Raw genomic sequence first — 23,823 nt, 5'->3', positions numbered from 1 at the left:
GACCTTTCAATCCTCAGCTACAAAGGCTAGAAGACATTAGTCCATTCACACCAGAGGTGATGTCTAGACTCATTATACAGATGCCAATTCTTTGCGCCAATTAGGAGTCATAGTCTTGAATACCATTTCAATGATTACATGTAAAACGAAGAATCTCTTCGCTCTCAGATACAAATAATTACGTTCTTCAGGATTCTATATGCAAAAAAATTTTCATTTGTACTTAGAGTGATTAATGACTTTTGTTTTCTGGCCAAAAAACACAAGGTAAACAGTGAACTAATTACATCTTAGCATAAGAATTTGGAGTTCAAATGTATATACTAATAATAAATACGTTTGCAGATTTTATGGGATTTCCCCCAAAGCGGGTATTAAAATAGTGAATTACAGTAGTTATGGGTTATTTAAAAACATAAAGTTTATGAAACAATAAAGCAAATTCTCATTTAAAATGATCTGCATGTTCCTCAAGGTAAAAATAAAATAGCAAAATATCTAAACATCCACTCAATAAGGGCCAGCACCCCTAAATATTTATTAGCTTTATAAATAACAACAGTAATGCTACTTTCAGTTACTCAGCAGTATTTACTGAGCACCCACACCTACTAGTTCATACTTATTGTATCCCATCATGAGCCTCCTAAGATTGTGCAGTTTAAGTAATTTTAACTGAAAATATCCCTGGCTTAATTCACTATAAAAAAAAAAAAAAAAAGGTCCTACTCTTCCAGCAACAATGAGAATAATCAATTATATAAAAATTAGGGGGGAAAGTCACAAGCAAGCAGTAGGCAAGACTTTAATAGCATGAAGTCAAACATGCAAAAATATATGTCCCTGGGCTATAAAAAGTGCGCACACAGAGCCAAACAAATCTAAATAGCTGACAAGCACGGATTTCCGCTCCTCTGAAGATGCAAAAATTAGTTAATGTCTGAATCCCGATTTAACTTCCCCAAAGAGAACCAAAAAATGGTCCATGCAGCCTTCAGGAGGACTTCCAGACCCCAAATTCGTTTAGGACACATCACCTGGAACCACAGTCCGGCGCTAAGGCGCCACACTGCCAGCAGGTTCGGAGAAGCGGCCCTAAGAGGAGAGGTAGCGACATTCGATGGCCTGGAAGGAAGGGACATCTAGAGAAAGGCAAGAAGTGGACAGAGGCTCCTCTAGGAAAACGACAAAGAAGTTCTGAAACACTGGAAAGAGCGAGAAGCAAAAGGAGAAGAAAAAGCTCTCTAGGCTCCCAAATAAACATAATTATAATACATTATGTTACACACACATACTTGCAATCCTTGATTATCACTATCATTAAGAGGGAGACAGTAAACAAGGCAAATTCTCACACACACCCACACGCTCTGCCAGTAGCCCCTGCCTTCTTCTACAGCTGAGAATTATTTCAGCAAGAGGCCACCCTGGGTTCCTCCGCTTCCTTCCTTGCCTTCTGTTCCCGCGCTGAGGAGGGAAGGAATTACAGGAGGAAGGCAGGCCGGCGGGGGTGGAGGAAGATGCCCAGTGCTAGAAAACCCGGCACCATAGCTTTGTTAACTCCCCCTCCAATGATTCCGAGGACGCCTCTGAACATCAGGAATTCTCCCTGCTCTTCTAGTTGAACAAGTGAAGACCCAGGGCCAGTGCGTCACCGTGGAGCTGGCTCCTGGACTGGCCTCCGTGGCGGTCTCAGCTGCACACGGACACTGGCAGAGGAGGCAGGGAGCTGGCAGGCAGAGGCTCGGAAGCCACACGAGCCCCCTCCCCTGCTCTCCTTACTGAACCACTTGAAGCCTTTTGCTCCCCCCGATACAGAGGAGGGTGGCAATAAACACTAGTCCTTTTCTCCCATCCTTTCCCCTGAGGTCATGAGCACGTGAAGCGTGGTCCTCAGAGTCTGTAAGCTGCGGGGCCTTGGCTGGACTCCACCGCGCTGGCCCCGGCTGCCCAGAGAAAGGGGAGATGCATCTCCATGTCTTGAAGGAAGAGAAGAATCGGGACCAGACCAGGGAACATATCGGCAGGACAAAAGGGCTGAAGAAACAGCAAAAAACTAGACAAAAGAGGGTTTGCTGAAAATAGCTGGAAAACGGTCCATGAGTTTAACTTGTGGTCAATCAAATCACAGTGGTGTTTTCTCCTATTCAGCTAAGTGACAAAGAGAAAGAAAAATTGAAATGGGAAACAGATTCTCGAGGTTTTATGGCATTAAAAAATTACACACACACACACACATGCATTCCACTCAAGGTTACAAATTCTTACTTAAACTCTTACTTAAATTAAAAAATTTTAATTTAAGCAGATAAATTAAGTGGCGCTTATGAACGTTAAAAAAATAAACTATCAATAATGAACTTCACATTGTGTTAAATATCATCTTTTTAGTTTGTACAAGTTTCCAGGAATTATCTCCTTTGAAAAATAGCATCAGTGTATCCACACTGCAAATATAGAGTTAGACAAAAGTAGGTTTACAGTTGTTTATATGGAAAATAATAAAATAATTAGTAACTAAGAATACAAGAATAAACTCTGTATTTCATGTATTCACAACTGTAAACCTACTTTTACCCCTCCCTGTACATTAATGTTACCTTCCCCCTATTCTTAGGGTTTCTAAATCTGAGCTACATGTACCCCTAAAGAATTCATGAATAATTTTAACAAGATTCACAAATTTATTGAAATTATAACCATTATGTGCACATTTCTAGGGCTCATGGACATAGCTTTCACCCCATTGTTTATAAACAATGTTGTTTATAAAAGTCAGTGAGCTATACAATTAAGAAGAGCTGCTCTAAAAGAATGTTGTATATAGGCAAGTACTGTACCTCTTAGAATACCCTCTCCCACCCTCCTCCACACTACACACTTGCGTACACACACACACACAATTATCTAGGATAGTCAACAGATGATTTAGATATAAATTTTTGCTGTTAAATCAATTCTGTTTGAGAGTTCTACTGTAAATAGTAAGAGAACCCCTTTTCAACATCAGCTCCCCAAATGACCCAGTTACAATTGGGAAAGAGACAGATTCAACCTGCCCCCACGTTACTTTCTCCGCAGCCTGCCAGCATTCTGAAATCCTCATAACTGAAGTCTTCCATTCAGAAATCTGCTGAGGAAGGAGTAACATGTCCCAGTTAGCTAGCCTCCTCTCGGCGCACGGCAGGACTCCAAGGACAGGGATTCTTGAAGAGGTCCACTGTGGCTAGTGGGGCTGGCAAGAAAGGGGATCAAGGGACTACAGTCTCTGAGCTGAGGACACAATACCATCGAGAAGCAGTTTCTCCAACTTCACCCACTGGCCTTGAACTGGACTGGTTCTGGGCTGTGGGGCCAATAGATTCTTTCACAGGATCACCTCTCAAGCTTACTTACTGAAACCAAAAATAACACCAGACTGCCAACTACGGGCAGTATTTTTTTGAAAACCTACCCACTGGTACCATCTAATAGGTACTGTGTAAGTCATAGCTGTCAGACTCAAAAATGCTAGGCATGTATTTTTTCAAATTCAATCTTTCAAATGATGGCATGGTCACAAACTGATAAATGTACACTAATTAAAAAAATAAGCTATTGATCAAAGCCTCTGTATTATAAATACATTTATACTTTGTTAAAATGCAAACAGCAAGTTGTTTTGACATCGTCACAAGATAAATTCATGACACAGAGATGATTTATTTTGCATATTCCCCCTCACAGTTTAATTTCATACAAGCCATGCAACAGAACTTTTGCATAAAGCATGACAAATAATCTGTGAAAGAGAAAATAACTAGAGACTTTGGAACAGGAAGGTGTTGAAAGACGGTGAAGGTCATTTTTATGAATTGGGATAGTTAAATTTTCTCATTCATCTCAACAATCAATTATGTCTGTAGGAAAGGCATTTCAATTTATTATTCTTTTTTAAAAAAACTGTTTAATTTTCTTCATTATAATTGGATCTGCATATTGGGAGAATGTATTATTTTACATAGATCATAGTGCTTAATTCATTTATAGTAACACTTAGAGTGGAAATCCCATCAATATGTACATCTGCATAAAATTTTAAAACACTCTATTAGCTTCTATGTATTTAGAACATTCTCTTTGATAAAGAAATTGCGTAAATCACTAACAAAAAAACTAGCACTTCTTATTCACTGTAATTTCAAATTCATACACCAGCTAAATAGTAAGAAATAATGTTTTTAAAAAACACATTTTGCCATAAAACCTAAGTTTACTGCCTGCCTAGCCATTTCCGATACATTAAATGACAAGATATGGTCTTATTAAGGCCTGAAACTGCAGGCAAAACTGCTAAGGCCTCAAGGAAAGGTTTTACATGGCAGGTAAAAGTTCAAAGTATAAAACTAAACCATTACATTCAGAGATCCACACTTACAAAAGGTTTACATAGAGTGGGTTGCTCAAGGTCTGCACAGAGCAAAAAGATATCCTTTGTATTTCTTGCTCAAAATGATGAATGCTTAATCCTCAATATACATGGGTAACAAAATGAAAATGATTGCCATATTTAAGGGTCTAGCAATATCTATATATGGGTTTTACAGTAAGGATAAAATTATTTTTAATATTAAGAAAAGCTTCATGTTAGAAAATTAGTGCCCAGAGATTGTTTGATCACTGATACAGAATGTAATTCATTTAATAATGTACAGTATTTTTTCTTACACAATGGTATTTGGGAGAAGAATCTGTAAAAATATGCACCAAATGTGCATTTTTCTAAGTTTGACATGGTTATTTTTTAATTCAATCTGGTTACATACACACATATTTTAAACTTTCTTCCACTGGGGGGGAAAAAACTCACATATACTCAATACAAAATACTACAAAAGGTAATATAATTCTCCCAATTGAAAGATATTGGGATAAAAGTTTCTAACTTGAGAAAGTAGCCATAACATACACTAAAAAAATGAATGTACAATTTCAGGAACAAAACAGAAAAATAACATAGCTCTTTATAGAACAGTCTACTTTAATTATGGTAAAATTCACGATGTAAATGAAAGAGCAACATGCCCTGTTGAACAGAGCTGAAGAGCTTGCAAGAAATTTCATCTGATACAATTTTGGTTTTTAATCTTTAGTTAGACACAAGACCAGAGGGGAGGGGGGAAATACCTATCTCAACAGTGACCTCTAGTGGACAAGTGTTGAAATGGCTGTTTCCAAAATAAATACATAAAATTTTGTCAAAGACTGAAAAGGAGTAGGAAAACATTTACCAAACTAACACTTGCAAACACTACACGAAGAAGGATAAGATTAAAGCGCAGACTGAAGAAGACTTAGCTAACACTGGCTTACAAGGGAGGGTAATCACAAAGGCAGCAGGTGGAGGGCAGGACAGACAGAGGAAGATAGACTGGAATAACTGCTATGCTTCCTTCTTTAGAAACCCAAAGCCAGCCCTTGGGTGTGTCATCTCAGTCTGCTGGGACCTGACACAATTCATCAGCTACCAACCTATTAATTCTCTGGTATGAACTGAGTACCTATTTCATGTTCACCGTGCTTTGGGCACTGCTGTGGGGGGTAGGATGCTAACACAGCATCAGACAGGGCTCCTCACCTCAAGAAACATATAAAATGGTTAATTATATGAAAATCGTAGTAAATAATTTGGGAGCTTAAATACCGTATATAAAACTAACTTTAAGTGAAAGAGTAACAGGCCTAGAAGCCATAAGACCTAAGGTGCTAGAAGGACGCCAGCCGTGCCAGCCTGCCCCGCCTGCGGAGCCCCGGGCACACGTGGGGGGGCCATCCCGCACACCGTTCAAGTCTGGAAGGGCCCCAATAACTACAAAGATGATGTGATACAGATTTCCAGGACACGAGGTCATGTTCTTTTAGATCTCACACAGCACAGCACTCTGAAATAAGCCCATGAGTTAGAAACAGAAGTTTGTGATGGTCACGTCTGCTCAAGCCCCCGAATACTGGGCCAGCCTGAAAAAAACCATCCCGTTCCTACACTGACCACTTCACCTCAGGCCACCTTTCTTCCCTGTCATCGACTGCTTCCTTCTAGCAGCTGCTCTGTAGAGGTCATTGCTGAGAAGCCACTATGTGCTCAGCAAGAATAGGACATGAAAGAAGAATAGGACATGGTCCTGCTTTCAATAAAGCCTAAGAGATCTCTTTGGAGAGAGAAGAAACATGAAGCAACAGAAGGATAAAGAAGTGCAACGCTGGTGTAAAGAATCTATGAACAGTAAGAGTTTGGGGAAGAAAGATTTCAAGATGGCCAGGGTGTCAGGGAGCCTGGAGGGGAGGATGAGGGCAAGGCTACTGCAGCGTAGAAGGGATGGGGCAGGTGACCGGGGGCAGGGCAGGGTTAGGCACAGGGAGAGAAGATAAAGAAATCTTCCTGCGGCAGCAGTGGGGAGGAAAGGCTGGCTGTGGGATGTGGGCCAGAGCAACGCCTTCTACTGGGCATGTGCGGCATTGCAGGGAAAGTGGAGTTTCTGAAGGGTTGGCCTGGTGGCGAACCTCATCTTGACTCTGAAACCACTCCTACTGGGCCAGAAAGAACCTCTGCTGGGTTCCGAGACTGCACCTACAAGCTTCAGAGCTGCTCAGCCTCCCACCTCCTTAAGTACGTCCTGGACATGCACGTAGCTAGGACAGTGGTTGTAGGCAGGGCAGTCTGCCACTGACGTCCCGTTTCCCAAACCATCAATACTGCCCAACCCCCTACGTTTACATTTCAGTAATGTCACTGTAGTAATGATGAACTTCTAACAGTGACTAGAGTTTGACAATTTTGAGATATTTTTTATGACCTGTAACTTAGAAAACATCAAGGATTTACGCTCACAAAATCTGGAGGGATTCAAGGAGCGTCAGCCCACTTCCACCCTCCTCGTGGCCCCACTTCCACTGCGCTGAGTGGACCTGTCCATGTCAAAGCCACCCGCAGGGACAGAAAGGTAACTCAACGCCACAGTGTTCAAATGGCCCCCTAAATACTGACTCAAGTGCGTGGCATCAGCCAGTGTCCCAGATCAAGGCCCCAGTTTGAGTAAGCCGGTCATTCACTCGGTAATCCAAAGTGGAAATTTCAGAGAACAGCGTAACTGGCATGCTACGAGAAAAACACAAATACTTTTGCAAGATAAAAGCAGTGCTGAGGGGTTTATGTTTTGAGTCCCTGTGGTTTTAACGTAGCACTGCCAGCCAGTCCCTATTAAAACCCAGAGAAAGTGAAAAACACAGATTACAGTAACACATGACAGGAGGGCGTGCTCGGCCACTTACACATAATGCATATTTATATTGCCATCGAATGGACATATTTACTATCAACACTTGAAAAGCCATTGCAAAGTCATTCATTTAAATGCCAGCACAACAGTAGAAGATGCTAATTTGACCTTAGTAGAACAGACCGGGTGTCACTGACACTACTCACATTGGCATGAAACAGAATTTACCAAGACGATTAATTAGAGTTTATTGGATAAGAGTGTCTCAAATGGGAAAAAAAGAAAAAAACAAAACAAGGAAGGAAGAAATATGAAGTTGGATCCATTCAGTCAACCTCCTTACAGATACAATTTAACTTGATATCTGTGCACCTCTAAGTTAACATCTCATCATACGCCTGGAGAAAGAAACTGATCCACGGATCCCTGAGATTTCTATCTTTGTGTACATATAAAAAGAAATAAACTACAACTGTCTGAAAGATATTTTAAAGAACAGATCAATTAATTAAATGAGAGGAATAAAGCAAGTTTTGCTTTCTTGTTTAAATGTACAGTATTTCACTCTAATGATGATGCAGATCTAACAATGTAAGCTTGGCAATTAAGAAATATTTTTATGCTCTGGCCGGTGTTGCTCAGTGGTTCGAGCATTGGCCCGTGGACTGAAGGGTCTGGGGTTTTATTCCTGGTCAAGGGAACATACCTGGGTTACAGGTTCGATCCCGGTCCCCTGCAACCAATCAATATTTCTCCCTCCTATCAATGTTTTTCTCTCTTTCTCTCTTCCTCGCTCCCTCTCTTCTACTCTATCTAAAACTCAATGGAAAAATATTCTCAGGTAAGGATTAATTTAAAAAGAAAGAAAGAAATATTTTGATCAACTATGGGATATAGAGTTCTGGGAATTCTGCTCACAAAATCTTGGGGAATTTAGGAATCATGCCGTCCACCCTCCCCAACAAACAGCAAGTGCCCTCTGACTGGGATTAGCTTCTTGGTGGACAGCAGAAACAATAACAGCAGCTGCATGTCACCTGTTACAACAAGGATCACCCGTGACTTGCAGCCCTCACTTTCAGCTTCTGTGGCCCCTGCTACTAACATGTGACAATTGTGCCACTCCGCCTTTGCCTTACGAATATGTGCTTTTGGCTAAAACTGAACTAATCGGCCTGTCTCCTGCACACAAGGGGCCCTGCCCCTCCTAATTCTCAGTAACCAACAGCTCTGTGACGCCGCTTCAAGCCGTATATAATGCACATAAATTCACAGCACAAATCCCTCAAGATGACATTCTGCTCAATTTCATTGGGCTCGGAAAGCTCCCGAACAAATTCTTGCCACATGATTAGAAAACCACTCAAGTCTGCAGGAAATATGGCAAGCACGAAGAAGTGACAGTCAATTAGGAAAAAGAAAGGGGAGAGGGGCCCTGTCATTAAGATCTTTAAAGCCACAGCTCTGAGAATAAAAGGGCCCATATCATTCGTGCAAGATACTCTTATAAAAGTCAGTATTAATTCTCCTATATGTTAACCATACCACGACACTACCAATGTGCAACAGAAACCATACTCAAGAATTTTTTTTAAATGCAGATTCAAATTTATATAATTTGTGCAACTTTGTGGTTTTTTTCCCCCTATTAAGCAGGGAAGGAAAGTACACCAACAAGTAAATTTTCCCCTTTGAAGAGCAAGTGTCAATGAAAGCAAAAAACTCTTATTCTAATTACTTATTTTGAATTTTTTTCATGAAATACTCATGAATGGGCCAGCAGTGCAGGTCACTGCCGCATTTATCATCCCTGACTGGGACCATGTGCAGAGAAACAATGTCATTCTCCTTCTTCAGTTTACACACACAATAGGAAAGACTCCTCAGAATAGAGCCCAGTACAAAGTATGGGAAGTCAATATGCTCATGTGTCTTAGTGTCACCAAAATAAATTTTAGGTTTCCCCAAACAAACATTTGTCATTATTGTCTTTAAAGGAAACAAAAGAGTCAGCAGTATCACCGCATCACCTACAGGTCAGAAACCGAAACGAATGATCAAGTCAACTCACTTGTCAGCTTGTTGTGGCTGAGGACCAGTTGTGTGATGTGGGACAAGGAGACTGTAAAAGAAAAGAAAAACCACAGTCAGTTAATGCATCCAAAGTACAGTTACACTCCTACAAGGTAAAGTGCTAAATCATTTCCGCAGGATCAAGTGTTGTTGCTCACAAAACTAGACTCAAGGATTCCGATAACGCTGTCTGTTAAATGTTAAGCCAAATTAACAAAAGTCCCGCAATTAGTGGTGCAATCAGCACAGCAGGTTAGAGCTAATAAGATTAATGGCACAGGATCAGACGTTACAAGGGCCAGTCGGCTCAGCTTGGAGACCTGGCTGCTGCTGGCTCAGCCTCAGTGATCCATCTCAGTAACTGTGCCCGTCAGGGAACCAGCCAAGAGCGTGGGGAGACACGGGGCCCTTGCCAGAGCTAAAAAACCATCATATCAAGACAAAGATCACCCAACAGAAGACTGGCAGCACCTTATTTCATCTATGTCCACTGTCAACCCAGAAATTCTTCTACACACTATCAGATGGTCAGAATTTTTTAAATGCCCTCTAAAAAAAAGTTTGGTTGACATTTTAATGCACCCACAGACTGTGCACCAGTTTTCAAATATTATCATTGAGGTTTAATCTGCTGCACAAGGTTAGATTTGCTTAGAAGATGGTTCTTCCAACTATAAAGAAAATATATATATACAGATCCACCAAAATAAAAAGTTCCAACAAAAAAGGGACCTGCCTCCCATTTATTTTGGGTTCTAAAACTTCACTGTATGATCAGCATGATACACACACACACACAACATTAATGCAGTTTTAAAATACAGTAGAGTTTTTTCCTTAAGGAGACAAGAAAGCAAAAATTCTCAAGAAGGGTCACAGTGTTGGACCCCAGGCTTAGAAGGAAATGAGTATCACTCCCAACCACAACTATTGCGTGTTTTTCTTTTTTTAACCATCATAATGCTATAGAAAACTTTACAATACAGTATAAAAACCTATTTTCCTGCCCTGAACCATTGAGTTTAAGCTGCTGGCCCGATACCCCATAAACTTTGGGTATTTTTACAGACATTCTCCTACATGACCATGACACACAACCATCAGTGTCAAAACTTAAGATGATACATCATTACCACCTAATCCTCAGCCCTCATCTGAGTTTCACCAACGGTCTGAATAATTTCTTATATAAAAAAGGACCCAGCTCAGAACCCATGATACATGTAGCTTAAACTACCTTTAGCCCAAGTATCTCTTTTGTTGACTTTAACAACCTTGGCAATCATGAACCTTGTAGGCCCCATTATTTTGCAGTAAGTCCACCATATGGATTTGTCATTTGTTTCTGGTTTAGGTTTATGTTAAGCATCTTTTACAGGAATATGGAAGAAATGCTGTGTTCTCATTGCACCCTGTCAGGTGGCACACAATTTCCGTTTGTCCTGTCGCTGATGACCTTACCTTGACCACTTATGTCTGTCAGGCTTGTCCACTATCAATTTCTTTACCCCTTTGTAATTAGTTTTTTTTTTTTGCGGGGGGGGGAGGGGCGACTTTAAAACTATATAAATATCTGTTCCACATGTATTTCATGGTCCCCAACCCGGGCAGTTTTGACCCTCGCGGGACATTTGGCAATATCTGGAGACGTTTTTTATTCTGACAACAATGGCCACTGAGGAATGTAAACTTCATATGGGGCCTAAAGCAGTGGCATCTAGAAGGCAGGGGCAAGGGATGCTGCTGAACATCCTACTATGCATCCCGCACAACAGACTCATCCAGTCCAAAATGTCAATGATGTTGCTGTTGAGAACAGTGATTTATTTATCTCTGCATGGCTTTGTGGTTTCCCGTCTTAGTCGGTGGGTTCCAGTCTGTCCTTATTATGTATGCTGATGCTCAAACCGTCCCAGTTGGCCAGCGGGAGCCCATCCAGCCTGGCTGCTAAGCCCCCCTGGTGTGCCCCATCACGCCCTGGGCACTTCCTTGCTTTCTGGCACAAGATATCCAAGCTCATCTCGCACTTCTTCTGCCTCGGCCCTGGAATCAGCCATTTCTACAATGAGCTCTGGTTCTTTTATGTGGAAAATATATATGAGCCAAAATCTGGGCACTAGATGTGCTCATTGCTATCCAGAGGCTCAGTATTCTCTGCCCCTCTTAGTGGGCAGAGCCAGAGAACACACACACACACACACACACACACCCCGCAAACTGACTTCACTATTTATACTATTGAAAAACCATGAGTTTACACCAACAAATTTAATTTCAATACGGCATGACATAATTCATTCAAGTTTCTTCCTTTCCATATTTATAATTCCCTTCTCCAACAGTGAGAACTCCATTACCTTTAACCTACGTACTTATTTCATCAATACCTCTATATTTAACTGCACAGAATTATCTTATAGCTTATGCTTATCTGCAAGGAAACCCAGAAGTCCAGTACTGATTCTTGGTCAAGAGCAGGCGAGTAGATTGGCTAGAGATGTGTAATATTCTGTTTAAAGTTGAAAATGGCCCAGAAGTCCCCAGAGCCAGCTGTTCACATGTTTAGGAGCATGCAGATTGATGGCTTCCACCTGGCTACAGGTGCATGACCATTCGGGCATAAAAGACACTGCTGGATATTTTTGGCTGGGCTTTCCTGAAGCCCTGATTCTTCCTCATGTCTTATAGTTTGTATCTGGAGGTACAATATGTTCTGAGCAACTAACAAACCACCCTATGGAACTACCAGTGAGCCTCTCAGACCCCTGAGGCTCACCTGTATTTTCTTACTTTTGCTAAACCACGTATGCTGTGGATTGTCCTCGTCCTTTCAATCCAGTACAGTAATGCAGTAAGTGATCTCCCTTCCTCCCTTCCTCCCTTCCTCCTACCTGAACACCTTTGCACTCTGCTCACTCACCCTCCTCACCTGCCCTCACCCTCCTCCCCTGCCCTCACCCTCCTCACCTGCCCTCACTCTCACCCTCCTCACCTGCCCTCACCCTCACCCTCCTCCCCTGCCCTCACCCTCCTCCCCTGCCCTCACTCTCACCCTCCTCACCTGCCCTCACCCTCACCCTCCTCCCCTGCCCTCACCCTCCTCCCCTGCCCTCACCCTCCTCCCCTGCCCTCACCCTCACCCTCCTCCCCTGCCCTCACCCTCACCCTCCTCCCCTGCCCTCACCCTCACCCTCCTCACCTGCCCTCACCCTCACCCTCCTCCCCTGCCCTCACCCTCACCCTCCTCACCTGCCCTCACCCTCCTCCCCTGCCCTCACCCTCACCCTCCTCCCCTGCCCTCACCCTCACCTTCCTCCCCTGCCCTCACCCTCCTCACCTGCCCTCACCCTCACCCTCCTCCCCTGCCCTCACCCTCACCTTCCTCCCCTGCCCTCACCCTCCTCCCCTGCCCTCACCCTCCTCCCCTGCCCTCACCCTCACCCTCCTCCCCTGCCCTCACCCTCCTCACCTGCCCTCACCCTCACCCTCCTCCCCTGCCCTCACCCTCACCCTCCTCCCCTGCCCTCACCCTCACCTTCCTCCCCTGCCCTCACCCTCCTCACCTGCCCTCACCCTCCTCCCCTGCCCTCACCCTCACCCTCCTCCCCTGCCCTCACCCTCCTTGCCCTGCCTGGCTTTGAATCTCCCCAGCCAGCCTCGCCACTGTTCTTCTCACCCTACTCTAGGCCATCATCATGCCCCCCCAAACCCTGACCACCTTTCTTTTTTGTCCCACTTACTGGCTTTAGGACTAAACAACTATGGAAGGGGGAAGAGAAAGGCAAAGTGGAAGGAGAAGAGCATTTTTGTGGTTTTTAAGAGTCACGACAGTGGCTTCTCATGTGACATTTAAGATTTAGACACTAAGGAGCATCTCATACATTTTTACTTACAAGAGTAAAGATTGTCTTGTCCACCAAATAAAGCATTCCTTTATCTCTGTGTTATATAGACTAGTAAACAAATATCTCAAAGAGCTGCCCTACCAAACAACATGAAATGGATTCAGAGATGTATCAGTTGAGACTATGATCAGCTTCATGTGAGAACCAACCAACCACAAATAACAAAGGTTACACAAGGCAGGTGTTTCTCCCTCATTCACACACAGCCAGTCCAGAGGTTCCTGGTATCTTGCTGCTCAACCATCCCCAATGCATGGATTCCACCTCATGGTCCACAGTGGCTGCCTGAGCTTAGCCATCATGACTGCATTCCTTTCAGGAAGACAGGGTGGGGGGGAGCCTTCCTCCTTTAGAAAACTTCCAAGAAGTTACATATGCTACCTCTACTTACAAGCAATTAATGACAATTTTGTAATTAAGTCATGCCTACCTGCAAGGGAGGGAGGGAAATGCAGTCTCTGTTCCAGGTGGCCAAGTGCCAGCTAAAATCAGGGGTGTTATCACCAAGAAAGATGGGGCAAGCTGAAACCAGCAGGCAACTAACCACCTCTCACACTAACAGACTACGCCAATTCAATGTCACAGAAATCAACTGTGACTACAAAAGAAAACTGATAATCCTATCTCCTCCTGTCTTATTTTTTCCTAAAACATCACACCTAACTAATTAAAAAGAAAGAAACTTTGCTCTTCTCCCGGCTAACATTCACATTGAAAGATTTAATTAGGGAGAGCTGGTTCTTTTCAATTATTTCATTGTGTGGTTTCAACAAGCATTTAGCAAGAAATAAAGTGGTTAAACGCATAAGTTTCTTTTTTTTTTAATAGAGAACAGAAATCCAGTTGTTGCTTCAGCTGATTACATCACTGGAATGTATTTTTGTCTTTCTCACTGTTGTTACAGGGCTACATGCTAAAGTAGGTAAGAGGGAGAAAAACTAGAGCGGAAAAGAAAAAGTTAATAAAAGATCTTAGAGGAAATATTTAGGGCAACAAGGACTCCGGGCTGGGGCGCGGGGAGAGCAGTGAGGCTCCAGAATCAAAAGCACAGAGCCGATCACAGAGCCTGGAGCAGGAAAGACCGAGTCCGACAGGCACACTCATACAAGCACCGCTCCCTCCCACTCGGCAACTGGGAGCTCACTGTGAGTCTTCTATGGAAACCTCATTGTTAAAAAGGAAGGGAGGAGCATTTCTTCAATCCATTGAGATTTTGCTTCCTGGCAATTGTCATCAGTTTGGCTCAAACAAACTGATGAAAACTCCTTAAAGAGAGAGAGAGAGAGAGAGAGAGAGAGAGAGAGAGAGAGAGAAGGGCGAAAAGGTCTACCAAGAGAGAATGGATTATTTAAAATACAAAAGCCGCTCTTGTCAAACGTGTTAGGGAAAACGGAAGCAGGCTGTACCCACCGCCCTTCCTTGCTAACCTGAACCACCCCAGGAGACCTTCCACTGTGTGAATAACGCTGTAATGGTCCTGCCTGCCACAAACTGTTGAGAATGAGCACCGCCAGAACACTGAGAACTGTTATTAAAATTCCTAGAGCAATATTAAACTATGCTTTGCCCAGCCATTTTCCAAGTACAGTATATTTCAAAAGTCAACTAAATAACTAAGAAGTATGTTGACATACACAGTTAAGTGTTACAGTGCCTTGGCTATCACTCTGTCTCCCGCCTTTAGAAATGGGAATTGGGCGAACACTGTATCAGGCCAAAATGAAAAACGGGACACAAATCATTGGGAGGGAGGTGTTTGTGAGGAAAGGGGTGGTGGGTGAGGCTGCCGGCAGTGCACATGTGATTTATGATCATTTATTGTCTAGCCAAAGGGAATCAGCAGGAAAATACTCCAACAGAACCTGGTGGGTTCAAAAATTTCACAAGACAATCAAGGACTTGCTGACCGGGTATTTCCTGAGCACACTGAGTGTGTCAAGTGTCCACCGTGGAGATCATCACAGAAGTAATGGTGACCATACATCCTGGTTAGCTTGGGTCAGTCTTAGATTACGCCTGCTGTTCCTCTCAGAACTACACTGGTTTTGATGACAAACTACATAGTCACTCAAATTAGAAAACATAGAAAATGCACCAAAATCCTAAAATGCGAGGTATGGAAGCATCACTGACAAGAGCAATGTATCTGCAAGGATAACGGTGGCTCAGAAGGAAATGTTACTTATTGTGGGATGAATGACATCCAAAAATGCTCTAAGGCAGAGGGACACCGGACACCAAAGCTGGACGCAGACGACATGGAGACTGCTGGTGATGGAAGCGAACCCAGCTCCCATATCTGAGCAGACAGATGGAAAACAGAGAAGGTACAGGACTGAGGGGGCAGCCAATATTCTAATGAAATAAATACAGAAAAATCACACGACTAACTAAACACTTCCAGAAAAAGAATAATCTTTTCTAGGTAACACATTTAAGCAGGTATTATTTTAAATGGGTTCAGCTCTTCTCCTTCTCCTGCAGCATAAAGTAGGCAGCATGAGAAGAGAACAACAAGCACGATGAGATCCACAGCCCCCAAGATGAAATTATAGACTTGCTTCCAAAATAACCCAACATATCACAAAGATGTGGCACACTGGAAATTGTCTCTCGTTTCATTTTGGTAAATTAGAAAGCAAATTATTCCTTGGGTAGTACTTCAGAGAAGGTAGAAAGTTCTGGCTTTACAGCATGACATTTACATCCAGAGAAAAAAACAGGGCCAGGATGACACTAGGGAAATGAGACTTGAAAACACACAAAATGATAAGAGGCTTGAAAGTTTCTGAGATCTTGTCACAGGTCGGAATTGGCCCAACTTTGGGTGGCAAATGAAAGGTGCTATAAGGTTGGTCACGAAAACTGGACTGCGTTCTGAGTGGAAGCAATCAGAAGAACCCTGCTATCATCAGAGGGCAAATGGCTTACCCCTTCTGGATGGCTCCTGTGGTACCATACATTGTCATGTTGGAAGAATCACCACCCCTCCTGGGATATTCAAAGAGGGCCACCTGGTTTGACAACTCTGGGGACACCCTTCAAGTTCTGTGTGAATTACACTGCAAATACTACCCGATGTTAACTGGGTTCCTCCCAAGTTGCAGAACAAAAAGCAATGATTTGAACTTAAAATGAAGGATGGTCCAAACTGCTTTTCCATTTTGGCTCCCCAGGAGGCAAGCACAGCAACAGCCCTAAATAACCCTGATTCGGAGACTCCATAGGGCTGTGGGAACCGGCCAGATGGCGACACCCGGAAGCAATGCTGACCAATTTGGGTTCTGTGCCTCACCATTCATGATTCAAATGCCTGCCATGTCACATGGCTGAAGTTATTTCACCCTTGGTAGTAGGATATAGATTCAGATCTTCTTAAATATGCAGCTTCTGATAATATATTAAAGTGAAGACAGACAATAAAATGTTTGGTACCAAGGTATGATACAAATATCATATTCATCAACACGCTCAGAATCAGAAAAACGTCTCTTTCAAATTTTGTTCATAATTTAAAACGTAAAAAAAAAAAGTACCATGGTATGAAAGCCTTCCTTTACTTCATAACTAATTACTTTGGAGAGCTGGAAACTCTTTAATAGCAAGTTTACAAAACTGTTTACTTGACTGAATTCTATTTACAGATAAAGGGTCTATCAACCATAATTAATTGCTTTCACTCAACAGAAAGCAATTTATCATATGCAATCATTGAAAAAAAAAAGTGACACCTCTTTCTATACATAAATAAGAGCAGAGAATTCACACGTGAGAACCTCCCATGAGCTGGTCATTGATGGGGGGGTTGCATCAATTGAGACATTAAGTACTCTCCGTGATTTCAGGCACCCCCCGGGGCTCTTGGACCGTATTCCCTGCAGATAGGGGGAGACTACCGCATATGATAGGCAAAGGATTAACATTCTTAATACATAATGATTTTTCCCATTGGTAAAATGCAAAAAAATATGCTGCTCCTCAAATAAAGGACAATGTCAGTAGTATCTGGTACAGAGTAGCTACTCAAAAAGTGATGGTTTTGATCAGTAATGAGGAAATTCTGCATTTGTTCAGCTAACACACAGGCTGCTGTGAAGATCTCATTGTGGTAGCTGAGCTGGGGCAGAAGGCTGGGGGTGAAGAGTCTTATGGTCTTTGGGGTGAGGTGTGGGTGCCCCTGAGACACATCCGTTTGCTGGTTCTGTGTGTGAAGAGAGGCACAGAGGGGAGGGGTTGGAGCAGAATTGTGGGGAGAGACATCCTGCCAGGAGGAGATCTAGGGAGACCCTGTAGCTGGTCAGAAACAAACACAACAGGTCTGAGCTGGGGCAGCTGAGGAGTGTCAGTCGGGAGGCCAGTGAACTGAGACTGCGGACGGGAGCGAGGGGAGGTCAGGAGCAGGAAGGACAGAGGGAGAAGCTGAAAGCCAGTGGTAGGAACCACGGTGAACTGCCCATGAGACCAAAGCATGAGCGCGGGTGAGAACAGGCGGCCAGAGGCTCTTGACCACTTCGAGGCTGTTGAAGGACTCCAGCTCTGAGCTCCGAGAACCACCTCTTGTGCAGGCAGCCGGGCTACGAGTCCACCCTCCCTGCTTCTGAAGAGGGGCCCTTACAGGGCCGCGCGGGCTCCTGGGTCGAGGTAAGAGGTATGGAGGGAGGAGGTGGAGGCCGCTCAAGGAGAGAAGTGAGGAATCAGAGAGGAACGTCTAGCATCAGACCCTGGGAAGGAAGAAGTGCCCGTGCCCCCCAGCTGCCTCATTCATCTCAGAGATCCACAGCAGTTGAGAACGCACCAAGCATGCTGTCCGAAAAAGAAAGCATACGCATTTGATACTTCCTGTGTCCTCGCTTGGGGAGAATGGACTTATGGACTAAGATTCCTTTTTATCTTTTGGATACCTTAAAAATGCCACACAACAGAACTGGGCCATTAGTGGGTATTTGTTTGGCCAGCAAAAAAAAAAACAGGGTCAGAATGTCTCAGTGTCTTGTTCAGAGGGTTCTCAGCTCACTCCCATTGAAACAAAGGGCAAGTTACTCAACCTCTCTGTGCCTCATTTTTCTCATTTAAAATTCCAAGAGAGATGTGTTATTATGAGGAACAGATGGCATAACAACGTTCTTACAACTGTGCCAGCCATGTTTTAAGAATTTGGTAAATACTGCCCTGGCCAGTTTGGCTCAGCAGTTAGAGCGTTGGCCTCCGGGTTCGGTTCCCGGTAGGGGCATGTACCTGGGTTGCAGTTTGTCTCTACCCGGGTTGGGGTTGTGTGGGTGGCAACCAATCGATGTGTCCCTCTCACATTGATGTTTCTCTGTCTCTCTTCCCCCCTCTCCCTCCCGTTCCATCTGAGGATAAAATGCAAAAATGTCCTTGGGCATGGATTATAATAAATAAATAGGAATTGGGGAAACATTAACTATTAATGTTATTACCTTATTTTAACACTTGTTATTCCAGTGAGAGGCTATAAAGTGCTCAGCATAGCATATTGATGTAGCAGGCATCACATAAATATTAGTTCTTTCTTATCTCTTTTTTAAAATTTGTTTCACAGAATCAAATAATTGAATTCAGACTTTCATCTTCAAAACGAGGAACGTGTGCATCGCAGAAATGCAGTGATGTTGTCAGGGTCTCATGGGATTACCATCTGAGTCTCAGGATGCTTGAAACAGCATCTTCTTTGCTTTGCTTTGAGTCACTTTATGTAACTGTCACACTTCATTCAAAACAGAAAGGAATTTTCCCATCCAGGTTAATACTCATTTTGTTAAGACAGGGATGTCCACCCTCTTAAAATGACCCCTCCCATCCAGGTGTGATTCTCTCCCCATTTGGGAAAGAAGCTGGAGCTCTGGAATCTGGAGACCTTGGCTGCAGTCTCAGTTCTGATCCTGGTACCGTGGGACCTGAGAACCAGCACCTCTCTGGGCTGCAGTTCCCTTACCTGCAAATGAGGACCTTAACTTTTTTATTTCTAGGGTTCGATAACTGATTTCTAAAAATATACCTATTTTGTTACACAAATAAAATAGTTTAAGCAAGAAAAATTAGTCAATACAGGCAACCTGAAGAAGGGGGAGGCAACGCGGAGGGGGAGGGAGGGAGGTAGATACACAGAATACAACTGATTCTGGACCTTAAAGATTTTACTAACCTTGAAAAAACTTTCAAGCATTTTGTTTTTAATGGAACTTTCAAATCAGCTTACTTCTTTCTTTTTTTTTCTTTTTCTTTTTTTGTACGTGCCCCTAGTGTGAACCAAACCCGGGACTCTCTGGTCCGCAGGCCTGTGCTCTAACCACTGAGCCAAATCAGCCAGGGCTCAGCGTACTTCTTTATGGCATTACACTCTATAATGTGCCATGGCGTTTCATTGCCTCCCTTATTATAACTGCCTCCCCCATCCACGGAGGGTGCATTCCAAGACCCCCAGAGGCTGCCTGAAACCACCGATAGTACTGAACCCTGTATATACTATGTGTCTGCTATGCATACATACCTATGTATGATACAGTTAAAGTTATAAATTAAGCACAGTAAGACATTAACAACAGTAATAAAATAGACTAATTATAAGAATAAACTATAATCAAAGTTACATGAATGTGTGTGTGCGTGTGTGTGTCCCTCAACGTCCCAAAATATATTATCGACTGTACTCACCTTTTCACTTAAAGGAAGCACTTTGGGGCTTCTCTCTGGCATATCCAAACTGCCAGCATTACTACTCGAGTGTTTTGGGGACATTATTAAGTAAATTAACAGCTACCAGAACACAAGCTCTGCGATACTGCAACAGTGGACGTGATGACAATGGCTACTAGAGACTAACAGGCAGCTGTGTCTACAGCAGGAAGTCAAGGGACAAAGCAATGGTTCAGGCCCAGGGAGGGCTGGAGTGAGACAGCAGATTTCATCACAAGACTCAGAACGGCACACAATTTAAAACCTATGAAGCATTTATTTCTAGAATTTTTCACTTAATAGTTTTGGACCAACGATGACCACGGGTACCTGAAACCACAGCAAACAAAATCACAAAGGGAGACTACTGTAAGTTTCAACTATTTCCCCCATTTTGATGAGTCTTCCCTTCTATTTTAAAAAGTAATGTAAGACTATACTCCACGACCCAACAATTAATTTCACTCCTAGGTCTACAACCAACAGCAGCAAATACATGTGGTCACTAAAAAGACATGTATTCTGCCCTGGCCGGTGTGGCTCAATTGGTTGAGTGTCGTTCCATGCACTGGAAAGTCACGGATTCAATTCCCAGTCAGGGCACATGCTGAGGTTGGGGGCTCGATCCCCAGTCAGGTATGGAAAGCAATCAATCAATGTTCTCTCACACATCAATGTTTCTCTCCCCCCCCTTCCTTCCCCGCCCTCTAAAATTAGTAAGAATATCCCCGGGTAAGGATTAAAAAATAAATTTTTAAAAAAAGGCAAGTAGTCTTGTTCATAGCAGTGCCATCTGTAACAACCCTAGCCTAGAATTAACCCACATGTCCATCAACAGCAGATGGATGAATAAACTGATGGAGTCACTCACTAGATCTATAACCAATTTCACAACGTGAATGGATCTCATGAACATGATATTGAGCAAGTGCATCAGACACTCAAGAGTGCACCGTGTATAATCCTTTGTTTTTAATGATGCATAAAAACAGGCAAAACGAATCCATGCTTTCAGAATCACGACAGCCACTGAGGGGACAGTGACTGGGATGTGCAGGGCTCCTAGTTGCTGATCATGTTCTGTTTCTTGATGTGAGAACACGTCAAGCTGTACTGTTATACGTGCAATCATCTATATGAACACCATAATCACATTTTATTAAGTGGATTTTTTAAATGTATGTGTAAGTGTTTTGGAAAAATGAGTGTCCCTGTGGCAGCCAACTGGCATGAGCAGGGGCAGGTCCACTTCTGTGGACATCCATGAGCACATACATAAATCAATGTAGAATCATTTGCCCACACAGGCAGGCACCAGGTCTTCTAGAATGGGACTGGTTTGCCCACTGGCACTCATTGTACACTTGCTGAATTAGCTGTTTTACCTTTATGCGTGCATGTGCCTGTCGAAATCGTGAGTGACATAAATAAGGCAAGATAACAAGTGAAGAACACAGCTCCTGAGGCCTGACCGCCTGGGTTCCAGGCCTGGCTCTACTACTCATTAGCTGTGTGACCGGGAGCAAGTTGCTTACGTTCTAGAAATCCATTTCCTCTGGTATAACCTGGAAGATGAGGAGGAGGAGAAGGAGGAGAACAATCAAAATGAAATTGTGAGGTTTAAAAGAAGTAATCCATAAAGAGTGTTTAGTACAATGTCTGGCAAATGGCAAGCATGTGAGTTTGTGCATGTGTGTGTATTAATACACTCTATTATACATGGCACTTTAATTATATAGCCTGTTTTTTATCCTTCCAATGAAGAATGCACAACTTGTAGAATACAAGTATATAACAGGTTAAGTAAGAATCTTTTACAGAGTCTGAAGACTTAAATATTTACAGGTCTAACAAACCAACTTATATATGAACGTTTCCAAAACAACCTTTTGTACACTGAGGATGCAAAGCAGGTTACCAGTCCCTGGTCTGCACTATGCCTTAAAAAACCAAGAGGCCTAGACCCCTTCCAATTAACTATATGGTCTGATGTGTGTCTTTCGTTTGGCCTAATTTACCCTTAAAATTGTGATCTATTCTAAGCCTAGATGTGCAGAAAAATATATTAAATGAAAAGGCTCTTCACAAAATACAGGTAAATTATAACAGTACCATTTGATGTAATTCAGGTTTATTCTATTATGATATATGAACCAATATTTCCCAAACACAAACTTCTCCAGCACCACACCTCATAGTATTTTGAGCTAATGTTCTAAGTTTGAAATGAAAAAAAATAATTAATATAGAGTGCAAAGATGTCTTGTATCTGATCACTAAATTCAGTTAAGAGTAATAGTTTTGTCCGGCCGATGTGACTCAGTGGTTGAGCATTGACCCATGCACCAAGAGGTCGCCAGTTCAATTCCCGGTCAGGGCACATGCCCAGGTTGTGGGCCTGATCCCCAGTGGGGGGCGTGCAGGAGGTGGCCAATCAATGTTCTTTCTCATCAATGTTTCTATCTCTCTCTCCCTCTCACTTCCTTTCTCTCTAAAATCAATAAAGGGAAAAATTTTTTTAAAAGAGTAATAGTTTTTTGGAAAACCGTAAGGAAAAGGGGAGGTTTCACAGTTAAGATAGACCAGAGAGAGGATAAGTTGCTTCCGGTGTTTTCCTCCACAGTTAAAGCTCTGCAACGATATGCTAAGACCGACTCAGAGAGAGAGAACAGGCTGACAGCTCTCTCTGGGAGGTGGGGCTGGGGCTGGGTGGAGGGATTGAACAAAAAACAAAAAAGGAGCAAAAAGAGAAAGAACTCATGAACACGAACAAGAATGAGTGATTGTGGGGGGGGGGATGGGCAGAGGTGGCAGAGAATATAAGTGGGATAAATGTTGATAAAAAAAATAAAATAAAGAAAAAATACAATGAATCTAAGTTTCCAGGCTGTAGGCTAGCCAAATGACGCATTTTTGTCCAGTGTTTTCAAGAATTCTGAAAGTTGATGAGGTAAGGCCTGCTGCCCCAGGCACCTTAGGAATGCCACTCCTTAACACCTGAGCCAGGCCCCTGCTACACTGCAGGGGTGGGACACAACACAGCACAGGTAGTATAGAACAAAAATATCAGACACACTGAAGTGTGAACTCCGATTCTGCCACTAACAGTGTGATGCTGGGACTTACAGACTCTAGATAACCTCCTGCTTGCTCATCTGTAAAATGCTGCGCCAAAGAGCGATGCTGTAACTGTGAGAAGCACTTACCCCAGTGGAAGCACTCAAGCAGGAACCATTCAGAACCTCTAACATAGATGTGATGGGCTGTTGAAGCCCTAACCCCCAGTATCTCATAACGTCACCATAATTAGAGACAGGACCTTTAAACAAGTGATCAAGTTAAAATGAGGCCATTAAGGTGAACTGCAATCCAAACTGACTGGTATCCTTATGAGACAAGGAAAGTGGACACACCGAGAGACACTAGGGACACGTGTACATAGAGCGGACACCGTGTGAAGACACAGCAAGAAGGCGGCCATCTGCAAGCCAAGGATCGAGGCCTCAGGAGAAGCCCACCCTGCCTTCACCTTGATCGTGGACTTCTAGCCTTTCAAACTGTGAGAAACAAGCCTGTTGTTTAAGCCCCTCCGTCTGTGGCACTGTGCATGGCAGCCCCAGCAAATTATAAAGTACATGTTATACTATCATTTGTCTTTTTGGCTTTACCAGCATCTCAAATCCAAAATACTTTCACATTGTTAAACATCACCCACTGCTGAAATATGCCCCAAGGGGAAACAGCAAATTCCATTCGCCCCTATCTTTCTTTTGGAAATTCACTAACTTATCAGCACATCTCTATTCAGAAACCTCTGTGCCTCCAGCAGAGATTTCAGGCCTGCACTACAGTTATGAAATGCCCCAGTAGTAAAGAACCTTTGGATCAGACAGACT

The 23,823-nt window shown here is 43.1% G+C and overlaps 1 protein-coding gene across 1 annotated transcript in view; it reads right to left on the bottom strand.

Annotated features, from left to right (window-relative positions):
- RSU1 (Ras suppressor protein 1) overlaps positions 1-23,823 on the bottom strand; it is a 185,086-nt gene that overhangs the window by 152,766 nt on the left and 8,497 nt on the right. The window contains exon 3 of the mRNA XM_036252448.1: positions 9,328-9,378. Coding sequence (XP_036108341.1) covers positions 9,328-9,378 — 51 coding nt within the window. The remainder of the gene's footprint in view (positions 1-9,327; positions 9,379-23,823) is intronic.

The sequence above is a fragment of the Molossus molossus genome, unplaced genomic scaffold, assembly GCF_014108415.1.
Source record: "Molossus molossus isolate mMolMol1 unplaced genomic scaffold, mMolMol1.p scaffold_m16_p_1, whole genome shotgun sequence".
Taxonomy (NCBI): domain Eukaryota; kingdom Metazoa; phylum Chordata; class Mammalia; order Chiroptera; family Molossidae; genus Molossus; species Molossus molossus.
The sequence above is the reverse complement of the archived record's forward strand: the minus strand, read 5'-3'. Positions and strand labels throughout refer to the sequence as shown.